A 21,452-nucleotide genomic window follows, 5' to 3' on the forward strand; every position below is an offset into this window, starting at 1 on the left:
AGAGATATTTATTTTGTCATAATAGATACGCAATGAATTCAAACTGGATGAATTTACCCAATTAGCCTATAGGCTAAGATGGAAAACATAATATAAATGTACATCAGATTCACAGAAACACTGAATAATAATTGTAATAACAAAAAGTAAGCTATTACATAGGATAATAATAACATAGTGACAACATGACTCTGCTGTGCCAATTCTGGAGACCATCTAACTCCAAGGGACCAATTTTATCTTGAGTTACAGGCCTAGCCTATATCTGTTTTCCAGAGACATAATTTGACAAATTAACATTTTTAACGGACTAAATCTAAAATTAAAGCCAAAGTGCTTAATTAGGTCAGTAGATGACGTTAGCTATTATAATTAGTTCGGACAGCATCACAGAAAAATAGGCTAGGCTTATTAAAATACGAATAGACCCCAACATTATTGTTTTCAGTGAACTACTAATTCTTTGAAGCACCTCGTGATTCGTGATTATGAACGCTTGGTGGCGCTGTGTTCTCATAAATGACTCTTTCTGGACCATTTGAGCCGCAGCAACTATATAGAGCGTTTATGAAGTCAGTGGTTACAGCAGCTCTTTTAAAAGGAGCAGCAAATGTGTAAAAGTCATTTAAGACCTACTTCATAAAGAGTCGCTTTTTTTGTCTAGACTTCGTGAGATTTATTTAAAAAATTAAATAAAAATGCAGATCAAAAGGAGTTCTCGGTCATTTGAGAGCTTATCCTATATTATATATGCGTGTATGCATAGGTATAACTTCAGTGCATATCAGTGCGTATAAGTAAAGAATAAAGAAGATAAGTATATTAATAGGCAAAACCTATGACATACATGCTATATGTAAATGTTTTGATTATTTAAACTAATAAAGTCCTCCTGTAGCGACTCCATGCGTTTCTGTGCGATAAATAGCCATTATTGCAAACTTGGAAACCGGAAGCAGTCCCGGCGGATGACGTAAGATGTATACGTCACGTTATTGGTGATGAGCTCAAAAAAATTATATCGAACAAAATTAAGTCAAGAGGGGACTGGTTTTTCTTTGTTAAAGTAAAGAAACGTTGTTTCCTTTGAAACTACATTTCCCAAAGGCGCACGCGCGATGGATACATCCACTGGGACTGCTTCGAGTTTTCACAGACAGCAGAAATGAGAGAAAGGTAATTATTCAGTTTGAAATATGGATATTTATAGTACAAAACGCTATAGGAGTACAGCCCCGAAGCCGTGTAAGGGACGTTTTATTACGAAAACGAAAGTGTAACGGCTATAAACCATTTAAACGCGTTCAAAGGCTTGGAGGCATCTGGACACTCTTTTTATAACTCCGATTGGATTTGCCTGAAAGAAGAAAGTAACGTACACCTAAGATGCTTCAAAAGGGAGTAAAAGAAAGGGTAATTTTCATTTTTGGGTGAAACTATACCTTTAATAATAATAATTTAAAAAAGAATTCAAAACTACACTTCCCATGAACACGCGCGGCATTTTACGGCAGGCTGGCACGTCATCAGCAAGTGACGTCCCACGCTGTTACATGTGGATAAGCGATCTAATAGCATAACATTTGAATTTCATAAACTGCGTCCTTTTGGTTGAAGTTAACTCGGCATATTAAAAAGATTGTGGAAGCCGATCGACCGCGGTTCTTTCATATGGACCGTCAAAAGGTAGCAGTTAATAGAAAAACCGCTGCAGCGAACTAAACTTGCTAGCCAAAGCGCTACTTTAGCAAAAGAAGGGAAAGTAAGTTTGTGTTAACATTAGGTTTAGTTTGCGGCTCTGAATACTAATGCTGTTTTCCAGTTACTACGTGCATGTTTTAAATAGCAAACCGATTTAGTAATTAACTGTAGTCATTTATAGCATTTAAGTGGTTATTAATGTAAATCACCTGTTTTTAGAGTGCATTGCCACAAAAATATGATAATTTATGAATTTTACTTTGAAGAATTTTTTTTTATTCTTCTTTAATTTGACATAGGGTCTTTGAAACCAACATTAACAGTAATTGACGAAAGAGATTGATACGTGGATATACTGTTAGATAATTTTGGGTTATGTGTTTGCATAACAAACTACAAATACACAATTTCCATAGGTGCGGGCTACATGACATGGAGAACTACAGAAAAGCACGCACAGTCGAGCAACCCTGCCTGTGTCCATTTCCCGACCTGCCCGGCGACACTCCGGAAGTTCGAGTGAAGGATGGCAGCAAAATCCGCAACCTGATGAGGTTTGCTTTAAGCCGCATGGAAGAGAAAACAGCCTCCACGGATCTTCCAGGCCCTCTTGAAGGCTCAGAGGTGAGCGTCGGGTCGGGGGAGAATCTGTGCCGCCAAATCGTGTTCACGGGTGTGGGTCCGAGCGTGGCTAAAGCCATCACGTGCGTGGAGATCATGAAGCGGCGTGTACATGGCCTACACCAGCACACCAAGCTGGTCTATCGTACAGTTCAGGAAATCTGGGAGCCCCTGGAGCCCGAGGCCGGCTTGGACAGTCTCACAGTGAGCAGAAATGTGCCCAGTATATGGGTTCTGCTCTCCAGAGACTCGCTTGATAAGAACCAGCCAGGTTATCAAGCTCCAGGTTCTTTTGATGCCTTGTGGATTCAGGCTCTCAAAGAGGAAGCAGCAACTCCGAAACACGTCCAGAGAAGGAAGAGGGGAGGGACAGGGCCTGGAAGGACAGAAGGGGCTGGGAGAGGAAAGGGTCCACACAAGCACCCGTGTCGACCTGGAGAACCACGTAGACCTCTAGGTCATTCTGGGGGTGGGCAGGATTGAATCAGTGTTTCGTCTTCCTGCTGTAGCTTGCGTCATATTAGGTATTTTCCCTTTTGAAGTGAAGTGTCATAAAAATGAGTTTAAAAGGGCAGTACGTAATTTACATAAAAATAAAATGGTCATTTTTGTTTCAAGCCAAGCCGTTTCTCTAAATAAATGAAATTGACTTCAGAAATGCCTCATTTCCCCATTTAAATTTGTGCCAAAGACACCAGAATCAGATTTTTGAAATATTTTATGCAGCAGCATGTTTTTCGTTAGGATTGTTTTTGTATCAAGATATTTTTTTAGAAGCGTCTTGATTATATATAAACAGTTTTTTTCTGTATATATATGATATAAATTGTTAGAAAAATATGGGTTTGTACAGGTTGGTTCTCATGTAATCACAGTTGAAAAACATTGAATGTATTCCATGGAAAGCAATTTAAAACATGTTGAAGTAAACAAACACATTTAACATCATTTTTGTTTTATTTTCTTGTAGTTTTGATTTACCAGGCAAAGTTTTCCTTATCAAAAATATTAAAATAGGCTTATGTCATGTTTTGCTACTAAACTCTAGATTATTTCATGCAAAGGAAAGGAAATTGAGTATTTTGAATACCAAATATGTCTGTGCAGGAAATACACAAATTTGATCATGAAGTGCTGTGACTGAATGCCAGTGTTTTTAAAAGGCGCTGCTCAGAAAATGTTTTATTAGGGGTTGTTTTTTTTTTTAGTTCAAGTGAAAAACATCTTATTTGTTCAGATTTTAAGCATATCATCAGCAGCTGATAAATTAAGTCAAAGCTAAAAAATTAATTTCATGTTTTCCCAGCAAAGACTTGGTTGCAGTAAGTACAAAGAATGCTTTAGAGAAATGAGGAACTTTAAGTTATATGTTAGTTAAGAAATTTCTGTTTGGTAAAACTTCCATTATATTTAAAAAAAAAGTTAAATATAATGGAAGGTTGTGTGTGATGTGTACATAAAAACAGTTATAAAATTGTAACCTTTGTTTTGGAGCAGAATTATTTTGTGTATAAAGCCTTCTGTGAAGGTGTTGGTTAATTTCCACATCTGTAATATGAAACTTGTTGATCTTAAGGCACAAATGTTTCTGGAATCTTATGCAAAACCACAGGGGGAGAAGAGAGAAGAGATTTTGAATGTCAAATGTTCTTTTACCAAATGAACAGAGAATGCACAGCTTTTTCTGTTCAGATAGAGGAAGAGCGCCGGCCACGTTAAGGTAGGATGTATTATCACTTGAGTCAGTGAAACAACCTTGTTTATTCATTTGTTTAAATCAGGAAAACTGAGTAAATATTTGCAGGAATAGAACTATAGAACAAATTTTTTTCAGTCTTTTTTTTTCATTATTTTTTTGCTTGCCATTACAGACTGTTGTAGAGATATCAAGAATTTAAGCAAAAGGGATATTGTGTTGTTGCCTTCGCATAAATTTAAGTAATGCATTTATCTGAATGAATAAAAGAAAATGAACAGACTCCTAGATATGAATTAATATGGAATAATTCTGCTTCTAGTACTTGATGCACTTCGTAGGAAGTTTTAAAACTGCTCCATGTAAAGCTGCTCGACACAATTATATGTGCTGGAGAGCAAAGTATTAATGTTCATTATCAGAATTATGTTCCCTTTATTTTTGTTATACCCGCAGTGGCCGAGAAATTTCAACACGCTGCAACTACAGAAAACGCATGCAAATCAAAAAACCAAATCAAACGAAATACTTCATCAGTTTGACACAAGTGCAAATGCTCACTAGAAAAGAAACCCTCTGCAAATGCTCACAACACAACCAAATAAATTACATTTGTGGTGTGTTTCTTAATTTGGTTGTGTTGTGAGCCTTTGCAGCATGTCTGATGTCAAATTGAGGAAGTTTTCTTAATTTGCAGGCGCTTTTTTTCTAATTGCAGTGTGTTGAGTTCTCAGCCACCTTATACAGCTTTAGTTCAAAACAACATAAAAAAAGATAAAAAAATTTTTTGCTTTTTGAACAGATGACTGATTAGTCTCAGTATCTGTATGTTTTTGAAAGAAATTGACATGTTCAGCAAGGATGCATCAAACTGATCAAAAGTGACAGATTATTATAAAAATACAGAAAATATTTCAAATGCATGCTGATTGTTGGGTTTTTGTATTCATTTGTGAAGGATCAGGATTAGTGGCAATGGCTGCTAAAAAATCTGCTTGCTTCACACTAATACATTACTTTTTTAAATATGTAAACAGAAACAGTTCAATTTAAATAAGTGATACCATTTGACAATTATACTTTTTTTTTTTTGCCGTATACATTTTACCCCACCCAAAATTGCAACTGCAAATGAGAGACAAAACATATTAAAAACAGGTGTTCTACATTTTACATATTTCTAGTTTGACTAACTGTAAGAAGATCCTCCTCAGTGGAGAACATGGTTTACTGTTGTGTGCACATGAATTTTGTGTTTTTTAAAACATCATCTTTTTTTCTGTTTTTTTTTTTTTTGCTAGCTTCACACAAGGGGGAGCAGCATATGCAAAACGCAGTCATGTTGGCTGTTCTGGTGACCATTTTGATGTTTAGTCAAGGTAAATAATGCATACAGGCAAATCTCTTATTTTCTGCATTACTTAATAGAATTACTACCAATGCACCAATACTCATTGAAGGCCCCAAACATTTTGTACTCAATAAGATGCTTTTATAATGAGATTGTGCTCCGATCCTTGAAACTGCAAATTGGTAAAATTTTCAAAAGGCAGTTATGCCAACAGATTCGGGTCACTGATGATGTTATTGATACCAGATACAAGTATTTACCCTCCAGTATCAACTTGATAAGAGCACAGAGGAGCAGTATTGGTGATTGTCATTGGTTAAAAATAAGTTTGAAATTTTTAAACAAACATGCTTAATTTTTAAATGAACATGTTTATTAGATTTCTCATCATTAAACATTCGCAGGTCTCTCCTTGGACAATTGTGGGACGAGTTTCATCACGGCTTTCCCTGAGAACATTGCTGTTTATTATCGAAAGACCTATAACCTCTTCAAAATCGCCACCCTTCACCCAGACACTACGATCAATGTCACCTATATGGCTAACAACAACATCACCACCAACTCAAGCCTCGACAAAGGAATCGTTTGGACGTTGAATTTGACAAAGCAGGTTGAAGAATCCCTGTTTGTGTCTTCTAATAAGACGTTTCGAATCACCAGCGATAAAAACATCACAGTGCTTTCTGTGAGTGGATGGGAGGGGAGATTCCAGTCTCACGTTGTCCAGCCTGAACAAAACCTGGGAAATGTGTATCAGGTTCCCTCTCTGAATTACACCGCGATAGCCACGTCCCTTAACCTCGTGATGACATCAGATGTCAGATTCCTGCCTTTTAGGCTGATGATCATCAATGCAGTGAACAAGACCAACAGTGTCACCATAAAACGGGTGGACGAAAAAGGTCAGACCCAAGAAGATGCAATAATGCTCTATCCTTTCAATCTTTATCAGATTCAGATTGATTTGTCGGTGAGAGCAATCAAAGCAGAGCAGAAAGTGGCTGTGGTTCTGACCCATCCATGCTTTGACAGCAAAAACTGTTCATGCAACATGATTCTGAACCAGCTCCAACCCTATGAGCTGAACAAAGCCAATGACCAATTCCTTGTGCCCTCCATCTTCAGCGCCAGACAGCTACTTGTGACAACAAATCAACCCTTCAGAGCCTTTACTCCTACTACTAGTGTTTGGGTGCAGAATTCTTCAGACATTTTGCCGAATTTTAAGAACAACATCTCATTTATTAATACCAGCATCCAGATTTCCCTCAGATTAATCAGTCCCGGACTTATTCTAGACCTCATTCCGATAAGCAAGTTCTCTGGCTGCTATCTTGTGAATTTTAATTCCTTGTCCAGTGGTGCCTTGGTGATTGTAAATACGTCCAGCACTGATGCTGTGAGAATGAATGATCAACCTTTGCCTCAACAGATAAAATGGAACGTATTGAATGGAACAGATTACTCTTGGGCTCTAGTGGAGGGACAAAGGATAAGCACAATCTGGCATCCTTCTGCAAGGATTGGTGTATATATGATAGAACGCTTGGAGTTTAACAATACCTATGGAAGTGCGGCAACCGTTATAAGTATGGATCCAGGTGAGTGTTTAAATTGAGTCAATTGTGATGTTTAATCATATATATATATATACATATATATATACATATACATATGAAGGATAGGTTTTTGTGGAAGTCAGGCATTTGTGTAAAATTTAAATTCCAAGATTGAACACAATGTTAAAGTTGTTTTAATGCATTTAAAAAGTAAGACATGGTTGCCAGTGAAATTCAATCCGTCAATTAAATTCAAGTCAATGAACTAAAAGCACAAGTAGCACAAGAAAAAATAGAATGTTCATAAAGATTTTTTAAGTCATTTCATTTCTTTTCAAGATAGTTAAAAAGCACTGATTATGTGTGAAAAAAAAAATTTAATATACCGTAATGGGACAATGTCAGTTATAAATGACAGGTCCCTAAAACTAAATATATTTACTAAATATAAATATACAGTAAAAGTAAAATATACAGTCAATTATTTTATAAGCTGTAAATTCATAATGACTCCTACATACTCATCTATCCTCTGCTGTTGCTTTGCTTCTAGCTTTTTTGTTTTTGAGTCACAAGTGCCTAATCTGGAGCTTTTTCTTTACAAATACTACCACTACTACTACTAGTGGCTGACAGAAACTGAATACCTAATAACTGACCACTTAGATGAATTAAGAATTTAGCAGTATGCTAAGCTGTTTCACTAACTGGTTTACTAAGCATGTTTAATGCTCACTGAATTCTGAGTATTTATTTTTGTGGGTTTAGATAATGGCGGCTGTCTGGTGACTCCAGAGATGTTTGTGCTTGGTGAAGATGAGTTGAGCTGGTTCAATTCCCGCTTGTACTGCATGGAAAATGCTGATCTGTTTGCCAGGCTCAACAACGAAAGCAGCCAGAATAAGATGGCCTTAAACATGACACTCCTAGAACCCACGGAGGGCTGGATCAGTCTGCGCCGGAGCTTGTACACAACAGACTGGTACTGGAAAAACGAGGACACTTTCGCACCCGACGTGGACTTTACTTACTGGGGGACAGGACAGCCTGAAAAACCGGAGAAAGGCTTGTGTGCTTCGGTTTCTCTGGATCCTAACAAGAAATACAAGTGGAAGAGTTCACGCTGCTGTACTAAAAAGAAGCCTGTTTGCTACAAAAGACCAAAGTATTTCACTTCATGAGATCCTTTGTAAACAGCAGATGTCTTAATTACAAGACATGGTTTTCCATATGCTCAACATACACCTGTCTATATATAGTGCAGCCCCTATATTAGACTAGATTGATCAAATGTTATGTGGTGGATAATGACATAGATCTAGCAAAAATAGTATCGGTCAAAAAATACTTGTATTGCAAACTTTTTAGGTTGAATATAACTAAATTAAATATGAGCTTGTAAGTTGAGATGTATTTTGAGCTGTATGCAGACTAAGATTTATTAAAGAATGTTAACTGAACAACGAGTCCTATACTCTTTTCCCCAGGCTTCATTTGGTAATAATTCTTTTACATGTTTATTCAAAAAAATCTCTACTTTAATAATCAAGTAACAGACTGACTAGATTTCTATTTAATGAACCATTTTTATATTTTTAAATCTATTTAATTTCTCACAAATTATGCTTAAAAAAAAGATTTGTTTTTCGGCAATTACAAGCCATTATCTATCCTTTGGAAAAAAGTCACTCATGTTGATATTATCCACTCAGGCCAGACAATGATTGAAGTCAGAGTCATATGGTTCAGCTCAGAAGAGGAAGTTTATTTCAAGCCTTTGTATTTTTAACAACATACATGAGACAAGAAACAGACCTGAGTGTTCTGATTATGTGAGCATGACATTCGCTTCTTTTCAGTGTTCCACGCTGCTAGCTCTGACGCTAAACCTCCTTTTGATCACCCAAGCCCCCACACCCAGAGCCAAAAGCAGCTTGATGCCCAAAGCCAGAGCAAGAAGCAGCACAAGGAGCGAGACCGAGCTCTTTGAGGTTAACTTCTCTGGACTGGGGGGCAAAAGGTAGAGCGTGGCTTGATCCTTTCCCAAAGAGTTTGAAGCTGCACAGATGTACTGTCGTCCAGGTTTGACGTCCAGCAGTTGGCTCGAAGCACGGTATTGCCCGGTAGCGTCTTGAGAAAGAGGGAACGAAGTGTCTCCGTCCTGAACACCGTCTGGTTCAATCCATTGAACGTCAGGAAGAGGGGAACCCTGAACGTGACACACGGCTTTGAAGCCAGCTTCACTCCCCTCGGCTGACAAACTCAGGATTCGTGGTGCAGCTGGTAATGAGCAACATAAAAATAACTGTTAGAAAAATATGTCAGCAACTGATATAAAAATATCAATTGATAAGTTGGATTGTTTGAACCAAAGTCCACTGTAATTTGAATTGGAATGTCATGTGACCATGTAGCATATTTAGCCTACTTTTAGTCTTTTTACAATTTCACAAAGATTTATCTTAAGGCTTCAATTGTTAAATATCATTCAGACAAAGTTTTTTTGGTCATTATATGCTAATTATATACTAATTGCCTTTCCATGGATATTAATTCATTTCATATTGACCGTTTTAATTTGACAATTATTTTTTTACTGCTTCCTGTTTCCACCCCAAATTCAAATTTATTATTATTATTGTTATTACTATTATTATTAATTAATGTTTTAATTGAATTTTGATAAGCATTCTGAATGGAACACAACACATCGGCTGCAACCAATCAGATCAGTTCATATCAGCTTATTTTTATCCTTTCTATTTTTGGAGATATTTATTGATTAATTATTAATTGGTTAGGGTTAAGGCTAGTGAATATTGTTCCATGACCAACAAAAGCAAACTTACTGTCATCATAAAGATACAATGTTTCCTTCCTTAAGTTAGGACATCAAATGAGAACGTGAATCAACTGATGCTTTTCTTACCCTCCACCCGTAGACGAGTACCGAGTGCGTTCTCAAAGCTCGTATGGTGATGCCCCAGTATCTCCACGCGGCAGTAGTAACGGCCGCTGTCCTTCAAGGTCACGCTGTTGATCCTGAGTGAGACGTCATGGTTTCGGTGGTTGCCCTCCAGGCGGTAGCGCTGGTCCTGGTTGGGTTTTGATTGGCACAGCTGGCTGTTGTTGAGGCTCGCGCACCTGAACAGCAGAGTGGAGGCCCGTCCGTGGCCCAGGGTCCACAATACATGTATGGAGGAGGGATGGGTGTGATGCGGGTGGCTGAAAGAGCAGGGAAGCACTACTGGGTACCCCTCTATCGTCCGGACCTCACTGGGCGCTTTTATCAGCCAGCCGTCATCGTCTTTGGCTACAGCTAGGGAACAAGGTTGACAAAGCTTACAAAATCAAAATGATCATGTCTGTTGAGTTACTCCAGTCAATGTACGTATGTAAACTTGAATTTTCTCACCTGCAGAATAAAGGATCATCAGCAGACTGAGAGATTTAGTGAACTGGTGTTTGTCCATTGCAGACGTTCTGGATTTATGATTCAGTATGAGAGGGAAAAAAATCCTAGCCATATGTTCCTGTTTCTGACTCACCATCACACATTACTGACTTCATACATCTAACTAAATCTCTCAGTCTGCTGGTGATCCTTTGCTATCCATCCATCCATCCATCCATCTATCTATCTACCCAGGTAAAAAAAACAAGTATGCTTCCATAATGTAATTAAAGTGCTCTATTTCGCTCACTAATTTTGTACTTAATATGCTAAAAAAGATTTTTTTGTACTTTTTAAGATAAACTTAAGATCATCTAAGTGTACTATTTTGAGACAGCATGAATATGCACTAAAACGCACTTTTAATATACTGCCTTTGTTCTTAAAAATGTACTTAGTTACCACTTGTAGCACACTTGAAACCATCTTTCATACAATAGTACACTCAAGTGTACCTAAATACAAAGGTAGTATGTTAAAAGTACAGTTTAGTTCACATTCATGTTGTCTCAAAATGGCACAGTTGAGTACACTTAGATGAGTAACTTAAGTTTCTCTTAAGCATATTATCATTTTTAGCATAAGTAAAAAAATTAGTCTGCGAAAATAGAGCATTTTAATTACATTATGGAGGTGTACTTGTTTTTTACTATCTCCAACTGTGACACAAATTGGAGCTTTAGACTAGGAAAATAAATTAATAATATGAAAAACTTAATTTAACAGTGACAAGAAACCTGATAATGCTGTGAGCAATTCATTGTGAGAAATTTGAGTGGAAATGAAGTGGGCCTATCAGTGGAAACTACCTGCACTGACCAGTTCACTAAAATAAGGTATTTTGAAAACGTAAGTAGACAGTTCCTTATTTTAGTCATTACTTACCATCTTGTTTAGTCCCAATACCTTCATTTGAAATCTTCTGTCTGTGAGATCCCGGAATGTTCTCTCTGAAGATGCAGGAGTATATGTTTAGTTTGTTTTCTGTGATTTGCAGTCTCAAAGGTAATAAATTATTTTATACATTTTAACAACAAGAACGTAACTAATTCTATACTGTAAAAATAAAGAAAATTAATGAGGTTATTCCAATATACAGGACGAGTTTTGGAGAACTGGTCTTTCATTAAGCAATTGCAAAGCTTTCCTCGTGCATCATTTTATTTTTATAGTGTAAGAAAGAATTAAGATGAAAGCAATACATGTAAACTGAAATTGAAACAACCTATGATTATGCTTTTTTTGTGCTTTCTTGTTACAACTTAATACTACAAGTTAATACTACAGGTGGTTCTGTTATCATCCACAGGTCTATGTTGTATACAGTGGACCATGAAAGTACAGGATAGGGTCAATGGCAGTTTGGGACAAAATGTGATTCTCCCCTGCATCTTCACACACCCAAAACAAAATAGTTACACTGGTGACATCATTATTAAATGGATTAAGGACAACAAAAATGAACCGATTTTTCAGTGCAATTTTCATAACAAGACAAGAGAAGACGGTAACTGTATTGATTCAACACCTTCAAAGCGACTCTTGCTTCAAGGTAACCACAGAAAAGGAGACATTTCCTTAAGGATCAATAATTTACAGTTTACTGATGCCTCACAATACACCTGTAGGGTGGAACTGGATTATGATATGTTTAACAAATACACAAAGCTTGACGTCAATGGTAAGAGTTACACAGCAAATAAATAAATAACTAAAGTCACATTTAAAGGAACAGTTCACCCAAAAATGAAACTTCTGTCATCATTTACTCACCCAAGTGGTTCCAAACCTGCCTGAATTTCATTGCTGGGTCACTATTGACTATTGACACTACTGACTAGTAACACTAGTAACAAAAATACTATGGGAGTCAGTTGTGGCACAAAACAGCCTGGTTACAAACTTTCTTCAAAATATCTTCCTTTGTGAAATTCATGCAGGTTTGGAAATACTCGAGGGTGAGTAAATGATGACAGAATTTTCATTTTTGGGTGAACTGTTCCTTTAATTGAATTTAATTTTAAGTATCTAAGTACTTTTTGTGACCACTGCACTGTATGCATGAAATTACAGATTTTGTTTGTTCTTGTCAACTGTAGCTCCAGCACAAATCCTTAGCCTAGACCTGGAATTGCAGGCTCTGGGTATGATGGTGAAATGCATTACTCAAGGGAATCCGATTCCAGAAATAAAATGGACCTCGTCATCTGGACCGCTACAACACTTTCCAGAGAAAAATGGCCACATAGTCTCCAGTTCAGTTCCGTTCTTTGGCCAAGACGTATATACTTGCCAAGCCGTGAACTCACTGGGCCAGGATCAGAAAAAATTTCCACCAGACCAATGTCAATGTAAAAACTGTTTTGGTCTTTTGGTGATCACTGGCATTCTGTGTAGTTTGCTGTTGCTTGGGATTGTAGCGTTCGTTTTGTTTGTGGTGAAAAGCAGTAAGTAGTCTCCATTTTTTTGTGCTTTTTGTAATTAAAAAAAATGTATGTGTGCAAATTCTGATATGTGTGGCTATATGTGTTATTTTTTGCTAAAAAGGACAAAGTGCACAGAGAGTCATGTTACAGTAAGATCGCACATAATTTATTTAAACTGGCAATAATAGTGCATCTTTATAAAGTATTTGAATGCAACTTAACAAGCTGACTGTTTTCATTTTCAGAGGTATGGGCGTGACGAGGGTTAAAACCTCTATATATCAAACTAATGAGACAATTTATGCCAATATCAGCACTTGTCCCGTTGGTGAAACTGGACAAGTTGATGTGTACTCTACAGAGGCACTGAGAGAGAGGGCAGATGTTCAAATGACTCCCAGGGCCCCAAAAATACGGCCCCCAGAACCCCCACCAGACATCAACAAAAGTGAAAGGTGGGGAATATTTTATTGTTGTTCTTTACTTCAAAACTTAACTAGTTCTGTCTACGTGCATAAAAAGCCTAATGTGCAATTTAAACATAAAACATGTCAGTTATTCACATGTCAGTGGGACTACATTTGTGTATACTATGAGCTATGAGCTATGCTTCGATAGGCTACAACCTCCCAACTTTTCTGTTTCAAGAACAATATTCTCTTTTCTTTCTTTCTTTTTTTTATATGTGTGTATGTGATGAAGCAGTTGATCCAGCAGAAAGTTATGGTAAGTATTGCATGTTTTTGTCTTTATCTGAGAAAAATGTAACACTATCTTTCTTCCTTTAAATGTTCATACAACTACAGTCAGCCTTCAAGAGCAAACCCCACAAGGACATGTAGTCTATATATATATATATATATATATATATATATATATATATATATATATATATATATATATATATATATATATATGTATGTATATATGTATCTATGTATGTATGTATGTATGTATGTATCTGTTGAGTGTGTGAGTGTGTATTTAGTGATTTGTGCAAGGGATGGGTGACAAAACTAGTCTTTTAATTTGTGGTGGAAAATACTTATTAAGAATAATGTCAGTAATTTCATCATCTAATATTCTTCTATTTTCAAGTTGGGCTTTAAAATAATCTAGACCACAAACATAAAAGCAGCCTCACAGTTTAAATAAATAATCACGGTTGCAGTTTTCGATCCCTCCTCTACAGTGGCACACCCATAGAAACAGAATAGGTGGATAGAAAAGCAAATTTCATAATGCAGAAGATTAAAACGGGTTTAAAACGTGTCTTGTCGATCAGGTACGAAGGGTCAAAGTAATAACTCTATTATTTTACTGTTAGGTGTGTAGAGTTATGTGCTAAAACATTTTATTTATTATTTTCTCTAGACCGGCTGCTGGTGAAATTGCGCGACAACACTATCACGTGGTATCTGTTTCTTTTCTAGGCGCTGATCCAGATGGACCAATCATATTTGTTTTTGATTGCTATACGATAATCATTATATATGAGATTTGTGTATTTTTTTTGTACTATTTTACATATGTGTCATTATAGGTCATATGTTTGTCACCAATATTATATCTTGGCATGTAAATGTTTTTAAAAAGTTTTGAATGCAGCTTGTTTGTGGGTTCAGGATTCAGACTTTGAGCCTCCACGCGCCCTCGTGTGGACGAAGCTTTTTTTTTTTTTTTTTTTTTTTTTAGCCCCTGGAAACGTGCATGTCTTTGGTCACACCCTGTCGTGGCTGACGCTTTTCCTGAACGAACTAGTAGTTCAATGTAAGCAGCTTTTAAATAAATATCATCCCATTTCATTTGTAAAGTTTCTCGAGTCGTGTATGCCAGAATGCCTCACACGGTCGTTACTACTACAACCACAACCACATCTTCGTCGGATGGAGGAGTTTGCAACATCGGTTATGCGCGTTCATTTCAAGGATTGCTGAAAATCGGCCAAGTGGTAAGATACAGTTATACTTGTATCACATTATTTTACGAAGTGAATGTAGATGAGTGTAGAAATTCCTTAATGTAGGAAAGATGGACTGTTTTGCACCGCGATGCTTTACTCTAAAACTAACGGGACTCTTCAATAAAGTTTCCATGGAGACATTGCTTGCGCATTACAGCATATATTTACAGCAACACGTCTAATATTCTTCTTTTGAAGAAACGTTTGGAATAAGGTCTCCGATAAGTTAAATATTATACAACAAAAATGCTAAAATACTGTAACTTCCCATGCTTTGTATCATGCATTACATGGTTACGTTTTTGGACAATAGTCTACTATGTTATTCGTTACGAGATAAAACTGGAATAAAGTTTTAATTCAGATGTGCTCTGTGATATGATACACATGATATACTTCAAAGAATTTTGGATTAAATACCATGGTAAATATATCTGATAATATCTGATAATTCAGTACCATGGTGTGTAATCACAGTTTGACTTATATCTTTAATCAGGAAAAAAACAGGAAAAGGCACTTTTGTGTGTGTGTGTGTGTGTGTGTTTGCATACATTTTTCAACCTTCTGTGCAACAGCTATTTATTCCCAAGTGATAAATGTGTCATAATTAAAATTTTAAACCATAAAGTAGGCCAAAACAAACTTCTTACTGCAACCCCAGAGCAACATTATTTTTGATGTTGTTATTTAATATGCATAAATGCTTCATTAACAGAACTTTCAAGTGACCTGTTCATGAATAGCCTACTAATTATACTAACACTAATATGAAAAATTTTGTAACGCATGAACTAATATATTTCCTTTAAGGGAGAATAGCACTGTACAACATTATTGCTATGTTTCAATAAATAAAAAGGGTATGAATCTGGAATAATTCAATTCTTTTGAAGTGTTTTGGATTAAGCATTGTATATGAATACGGTGATCATTCAGCACCAAAATGTTACCAAGTGACATCACCACTTTCCCCCGAGGAAGGACATCCTCAAAATAAAGTCTAGTGTTTTGTGGCTCAGAGTGTGTGTGTGTGTGTGTGTGTGTGTGTGTAGAAGGTGATGACAGGCAATGATCATTTGATAAGACTCACACCCCCCCAGTGCTCTGGAACAGCCGGCTGCTAAAATGGTAGCTGTGATGAGAGAGATTTAGAGAGATTAAGGGGCTCGAAGGGGGCTAAACGCGAAACTCACCAAAACCAGATTATACTTTTTAACCAGAAACATTTTAGACACTTGCCTGCCATTTGCCAGTCATCACCTTTTACACACACACACACACACAGAATTAGTTTCCACCATTCACACATTTCTGTTTAATAGTTTCAACAGGAAACACCAGTGTTGTATAGTATCTGCATTAATTATTTAACTCTTCTATGCAACAAAGTGGAAAATGCATCTTATTTTTAAGAGTCTCCAATGGTAATATAGCATTAAACAAATATGATTTCAAAACTAGTAATGCTGGAGTAATATTATTGCTTTGATATTATAATAAAAAACTTGATTGTGCATATAATTTATTGTTGAATTCTAATAATAATAAAACACTAAGAAGCATAAATATTTACATTATCTTAAATCTTAAATTATTTGTGATTATTTTTAAATTGATTATTATATTCTAAATTAAATTAATTGTCCAAGTACTTTTTTTAAAGTTAAAATTAAAGCTTTAATGCAACTAAAGCATTGCTACTTTGTTCTTTGTGTGTCAAAGTCAAAATACAAGTATACACAAGAATCTTTAAATGAAATTGACTTCCTCTAATTCTGCAGGTGATCCTCCTGATTGCCTTCCTTTGTGTGCACTGCGAGGGGTACAGTTTCTCTGCCTACCGCTACTTCGAGGTGGTCACTGCATGGTTTCTCATCGTCTTCTTAATCTTCTTCCTCATGTATTTGTTTCGGCTTCAAAGCAAAATCGCATGCATCAACTGGACCTTGACGGTAAGTCGGCGCACTTTCACATCACATCTTCAGATCGCGGCATTAGGTGTCTTACGTAATCTTTCAGAACGTTAATGCTGCTTTTTCATCTCAAACTGACTCGTCGTTGCTTTCACAGGAGTTTTTACATTATGCTGTGGGAGGAATTCTGGTCTTTATCGCCTCGATTGTTGTTGCTGTGAAGAGTAATGGGATCGCGGCTTTAATTGCTGGATCTGTGAGTGTCTTTTTGTGCTTGCAATATGTGCAGTGCATGCTGCTAATTGGTAGAGAAAATGCACAAAGTCTTCTTGTGTAGGGATGAGGAAACAGGAAATGTGAATCATTACTGTTGCATTACACACTGTTTATTGAGCAGTGCATGTGCAGTTCTTAGAAAAGTCATCAAAAGCAAATGACTTTTCATGTTTAGTTATAACATGTGATTTTAGATTATTATTAATATGTTACTAATGCCTGTTTTTCCGTAAACACAGGTGTTTGGCTTTATAGCTACTTTTCTTATTGCGATCAGCATATGGACTTCTTATAAGGTCACATGCGGCTCTCAACCAACTGGTGAGTCTGACACTTCTTTAATCGTTTCATTTATGTAATATGAAAGCCGTAAGGAATAAAAATTAAAAATCGAATATCCACTTTTGGGCCATTAAAGATGTGGTTAAATGTATTGGTTAATTGCAGCAGATTTAAAGAAATGTAATGCATCACTTGCTCACCAATGAATCCTCTGCAGTGAATGGGTGCCGTCAGAATAAGCCTTCAAACAGCTGATAAAAACATAACTAATCCATAAGAAATTCATACTACTCAATTTAAAATGTAATATCTAGTGAAAAACACATCTCTTGTTATCATCTCGAATCAAAAACCACCGGCATTACTGTTTAGACTGCTAAACGATGCTTGATATGAACATATTTCTTTCCTAATTGACCTTTTCTCTGGAGAAATCATTGTTATGGATTATGAACTTGTATTTTAGCTGAAAGCAATTGATGTCATTTGAACTCTTTCTGACGGCACCCATTCACTGCAGAGAATCCATTGGCGAGCAAGAGCTACATCTTGGATGGCCTGAGAGTGATTACATTTATAGCAAATATGAATTAAGGTGATTTGTCCCATTAACAGAATGAACCTGTCGAAATTCTTTGCATGATTTTCTGCATGATTCTCTTTTGAAGGTGCTGCAGTGTAACTGGATGGAACACACTTGTCTTATCAGATGAAGGTATCAAGAAAATAAAGTATCGGCTAGGATCAAACTCAGAAGTTTTCAGCATTAAGGTTTATTTTAAGAGTGGAGTTTTGATATATTTATCAACAAAGTCAGAAACCAAAAGACGACAATTATTCACAAGAATGTTTACATTATTTATTCAACAGTATATATATATCGTGTGATGCAGCTTTGATTCAGTGCCTGTGATCAAAGAAAGTTTTGGCTGAAATGAGGTGTTCATAAAAGATTGAGATGCTGACCCATAGTATTATTACTATTATTACAAGATTTGAAGTGTTTTTGTTTTTGTTGCTTTTTACTGTATCATTATATATGATATTATGATTTGCAACTTTTAAAGTTTGAACAGTGTATTTTGGCTTTCTAAATGTAAGTGCCTTTGTTTTATACAATGTGATAAAAAGAAAAAAAAAAGATCAATTAAAACATTTGGAATTTGAATCAGAATAAGTCTTTTAATCTTCCTTATGACTTGCTTTCTTATATAGATCGGAAAAGAAAAGAAAAGAAAATGTTTTGATCATACAATTGAAGCATTCTTCAAAATAAAGCCATACAGGTTTGAAATAACAGGTAATTAAAGGTTAGGTCATTAAAACTAAATTAAATGTTTTTGTGTTAGCTATCACTTTAAGATTTCAAAAATCCCTAATTCTCATGAGCTTTATTCAGAAATGTAAATTGGATTATAAAGTATGCCTGATTATGCATTATAATATTTCTTATATTTTCTCTATGCCGATTTAAAAAACAAGCGCATAACAAAAAGAGATTTCTGGATGTAAACAGTATTGAAAATAATGTAATACAGTGCAGCCCTTAATGGTCAAAATAGGGTTTATTAATCATGATACCTGTTAATATTTTAATATTAAAAATATTTGTTCCACAGAACTACTTGACACAGAGTGACTTATGCTTACGGTTACAGCAAGAGACTACAGGAAACTCTTGACCTCTGTCAGGAAGGGCCTTAAAAGAGAAAAAGGGAAATACACATGTGCTAGATGACTAATGGCTTGTTGCAATGCGGAAGGGAAATAAATCCTTTAGGGAAAAATAATGCCATTATCTATGGAGGGTAAGAGTGAAATGGAGAGAGATACAATCCTAGAGAGATTCCTTTTCGGCATTCCAGCTAATCTGGAAACATGACTCATCTGAACTCCTCCTTAAGGCTCTGTTTGTAGAGTACAGCAGCCCAGTGAAAGAACCTCTGTACCACGGCACCGGCTAAAGTAAATGACACCTGTGTTCGCAAGCAACACACTAAAATGCAAACAAACTGGAAAAAGAGGAAAACGCTTAAGATGCAATAGAGGATGAACTGTACTTTTTTTTTTAAGGTTGTAGGTACTTTACGGAAGTTGAAGATTGTGAAATATACAACCACTGAGTCATCCACGAAAGCGGTTTGCTGCCAGGATCAGTGTGCAGCCGTTTTACTTGCTTTCTTTTACATTCATTCATTTATAATATTTCTGTTTAATCATATGATCTTTTGTAATAATCATTACAATCATTTATAACATTTTTCCATTGTTTATTGTTATGATGTGTGGTTTCAAGGGAGTAAGAGATAAGAGATTGAAGAGATTGATCTGTGGTCCGGGGCAGGATCTGATCTAACAGATACTAAACTTGATGTTGTACACCCCAGAGCATGACCTACATGTGTAGAAGAATTCATACAATAGGCTGCTTTGTGGCTTTTGACTGTCTGTGTTTGTTAGTGTGAGTCTGCCCTCTTGTGGTCAGTTTCAGACTTCAGCGCAACGTTATCGTGAACTAAAACCAAAACTCATAAAAATGTTTTAGTTACTTTAAGTAAAATTAAGTAACATTTTAGTTAAGTAACATCATAGTTTTCAATGTAACAAATAACAATCTAAAAAAAATCTAAAGTGAAAGAAGAATATATATATATATATATATATATATATATATATATATATATATATATATATATATATATGTATGTATGTATATATATGTATGTATATATATATATATATATATATATATATATATATATATATATATATATATATATATATATATATATATATATATGTGTGTGTGTGTGTGTGTGTGTGTATATATATATATATATATATATATATATATATATATATATATATATATATATATATACACACAACAAACACACTAAAGTTTTAAGTACAATGAAATTTAAATAAAATCTAATTTTAAATATATCAATATAAAACATACTGAAATATATAAAGAGTTCAGATGCTTCTAAAATAAGTATTTTAATTTTCTGTTATTTCAGTTTAATGGCAATATATATATATAAAAAACTATTTATAAGAGTCTAATAAAAATGGTACTTAGAAATCTGAACTCTACATGTATTTATATATTCACTTCAAATGGCATTGTTGAACACAATGACTCCAAGAAGCATATATTGAAAGATTATATGTTCAGACAAAGTAATTGTTTACAAATAATAAATACTGAAATATAAAAACAAACTATGTATAAACCTAAAAGGGGCTACTCAATATATACTGCAAGTAATTTAGAAAGATTTAAAGTGGTCATTTTGTCAGGTGCTTGTTAGTCATTTTTAATTTCCTACAAAAGCTTTCAGCCAATTCAGTGAAACCTCAGTAGATCAGTGAAGCTGGAAACGCCTGACCTCTGGAGGTGGTGCTTCAAGTTCAAGACAGGATTCGTTTGCGCAATTCATTTCAGTTAACACAGAATACTCAGAATGCTGATAATTTGTTCTTAAATAGACAATGTAGAAATAAAAAAATGGAAAAAAGTTAATAATTTGCATATTAACTGCTTAAAATAGGCTATCATTTTGAAAGATTTGTGCATAATTACAGTAGTTGAGATGCAGAATTTCTTTGCATTGATTCTTTAGTTTGATAAAATAAGAGTGTGTGAGAGTCTGTGTGTACATTGGCATTTACTATTTACTCCAAACACTAATTACAGGTGTGTGTGTGTGTGTGTGTGTGTGTGTGTGTGTGTGTCTGTCTACTGCCTTTCTCACAGGATCAACTCTGACATTAGGTTCGTAACAGAATGTCTGATATTTTTGGATTCTAGCCAAATGTAGTTTATGTCTATCTACGCAAAGTTTATTAGGATATTCAGACCTACGCATGCAACAATAAAATTCATTGCTCTTTGTACTGTTTATCATTTATTTTGCAAAATGAAATACATTATGAAATGTGGGAGGATTCAAACCCTAGTCAGGTCAACTGTTTATTTCATTATACAGGAAGTTAAAGGCCTATACAGAGATATAATCAAATTCATTAAAGACGAGAGAAAACTGATGGATCCAAAAAGAGTATGAAAAGCCCTTGTTAAAGATGGGAATTAAAGCCACATGTTTTCTCATCCGCTGCTTATCAACATCATCTTCCAAACGCCAAGCAGTTTTTTTTTATGTCAAATCTTTTTTATTGCAAGAATATCAAGGCCACG

At 35.5% G+C, this 21,452-nt stretch overlaps 5 protein-coding genes across 7 annotated transcripts; 4 read left to right on the forward strand and 1 right to left on the reverse strand.

Annotated features, from left to right (window-relative positions):
- The first annotated feature begins 1,032 nt into the window (after positions 1-1,032).
- rpp25l (ribonuclease P/MRP 25 subunit-like) lies at positions 1,033-3,270 on the forward strand. 3 transcript variants are annotated; one of them, XM_043261991.1, is made up of 2 exons: positions 1,033-1,176; positions 2,118-3,270. In XM_043261991.1, the coding sequence occupies exons 1-2, from the start codon at positions 1,166-1,168 to the stop codon at positions 2,803-2,805; spliced, it is 699 nt and encodes a 232-aa protein (XP_043117926.1). In that variant the 5' UTR covers positions 1,033-1,165; the 3' UTR covers positions 2,806-3,270. The 3 variants fall into 3 exon arrangements, with proteins under 3 accessions (XP_043117926.1, XP_043117927.1, XP_043117928.1); XM_043261992.1 differs by lacking the exon at positions 1,033-1,176 and adding an exon at positions 1,515-1,762; XM_043261993.1 differs by lacking the exon at positions 1,033-1,176 and adding an exon at positions 1,515-1,686.
- Positions 3,271-3,405: 135 nt separating this feature from the next.
- Positions 3,406-8,385, forward strand: LOC122361050. The gene is made up of 4 exons (XM_043261990.1): positions 3,406-4,042; positions 5,320-5,397; positions 5,774-6,973; positions 7,700-8,385. Exons 2-4 carry the CDS (start codon positions 5,343-5,345, stop codon positions 8,110-8,112), a joined length of 1,668 nt encoding a protein of 555 aa, XP_043117925.1. The 5' UTR covers positions 3,406-4,042; positions 5,320-5,342; the 3' UTR covers positions 8,113-8,385.
- A 290-nt stretch (positions 8,386-8,675) lies between these two features.
- Positions 8,676-11,403, reverse strand: si:dkey-11p23.7 (V-set and Ig domain-containing protein; the record flags this gene model as incomplete). The annotated part of the gene is made up of 3 exons (XM_043260062.1): positions 8,676-9,211; positions 9,861-10,250; positions 11,271-11,403. Coding segments are annotated over 3 exons (948 nt in total), but the record flags the coding sequence as incomplete, so codon positions are not given.
- siglec15l (sialic acid binding Ig-like lectin 15, like) lies at positions 11,386-14,430 on the forward strand. The gene is made up of 4 exons (XM_043260060.1): positions 11,386-12,066; positions 12,485-13,266; positions 13,517-13,537; positions 14,186-14,430. The coding sequence occupies exons 1-2, from the start codon at positions 11,718-11,720 to the stop codon at positions 12,838-12,840; spliced, it is 705 nt and encodes a 234-aa protein (XP_043115995.1). The 5' UTR covers positions 11,386-11,717; the 3' UTR covers positions 12,841-13,266; positions 13,517-13,537; positions 14,186-14,430.
- A 71-nt stretch (positions 14,431-14,501) lies between these two features.
- Positions 14,502-18,416, forward strand: cmtm7 (CKLF-like MARVEL transmembrane domain containing 7). Its single transcript, XM_043260061.1, has 5 exons — positions 14,502-14,762; positions 16,559-16,729; positions 16,848-16,946; positions 17,206-17,287; positions 17,917-18,416. Exons 1-5 carry the CDS (start codon positions 14,649-14,651, stop codon positions 17,928-17,930), a joined length of 480 nt encoding a protein of 159 aa, XP_043115996.1. The 5' UTR covers positions 14,502-14,648; the 3' UTR covers positions 17,931-18,416.
- The last annotated feature ends 3,036 nt before the right edge of the window (positions 18,417-21,452 follow it).

The sequence above is a fragment of the Puntigrus tetrazona genome, chromosome 16, assembly GCF_018831695.1.
Source record: "Puntigrus tetrazona isolate hp1 chromosome 16, ASM1883169v1, whole genome shotgun sequence".
Taxonomy (NCBI): domain Eukaryota; kingdom Metazoa; phylum Chordata; class Actinopteri; order Cypriniformes; family Cyprinidae; genus Puntigrus; species Puntigrus tetrazona.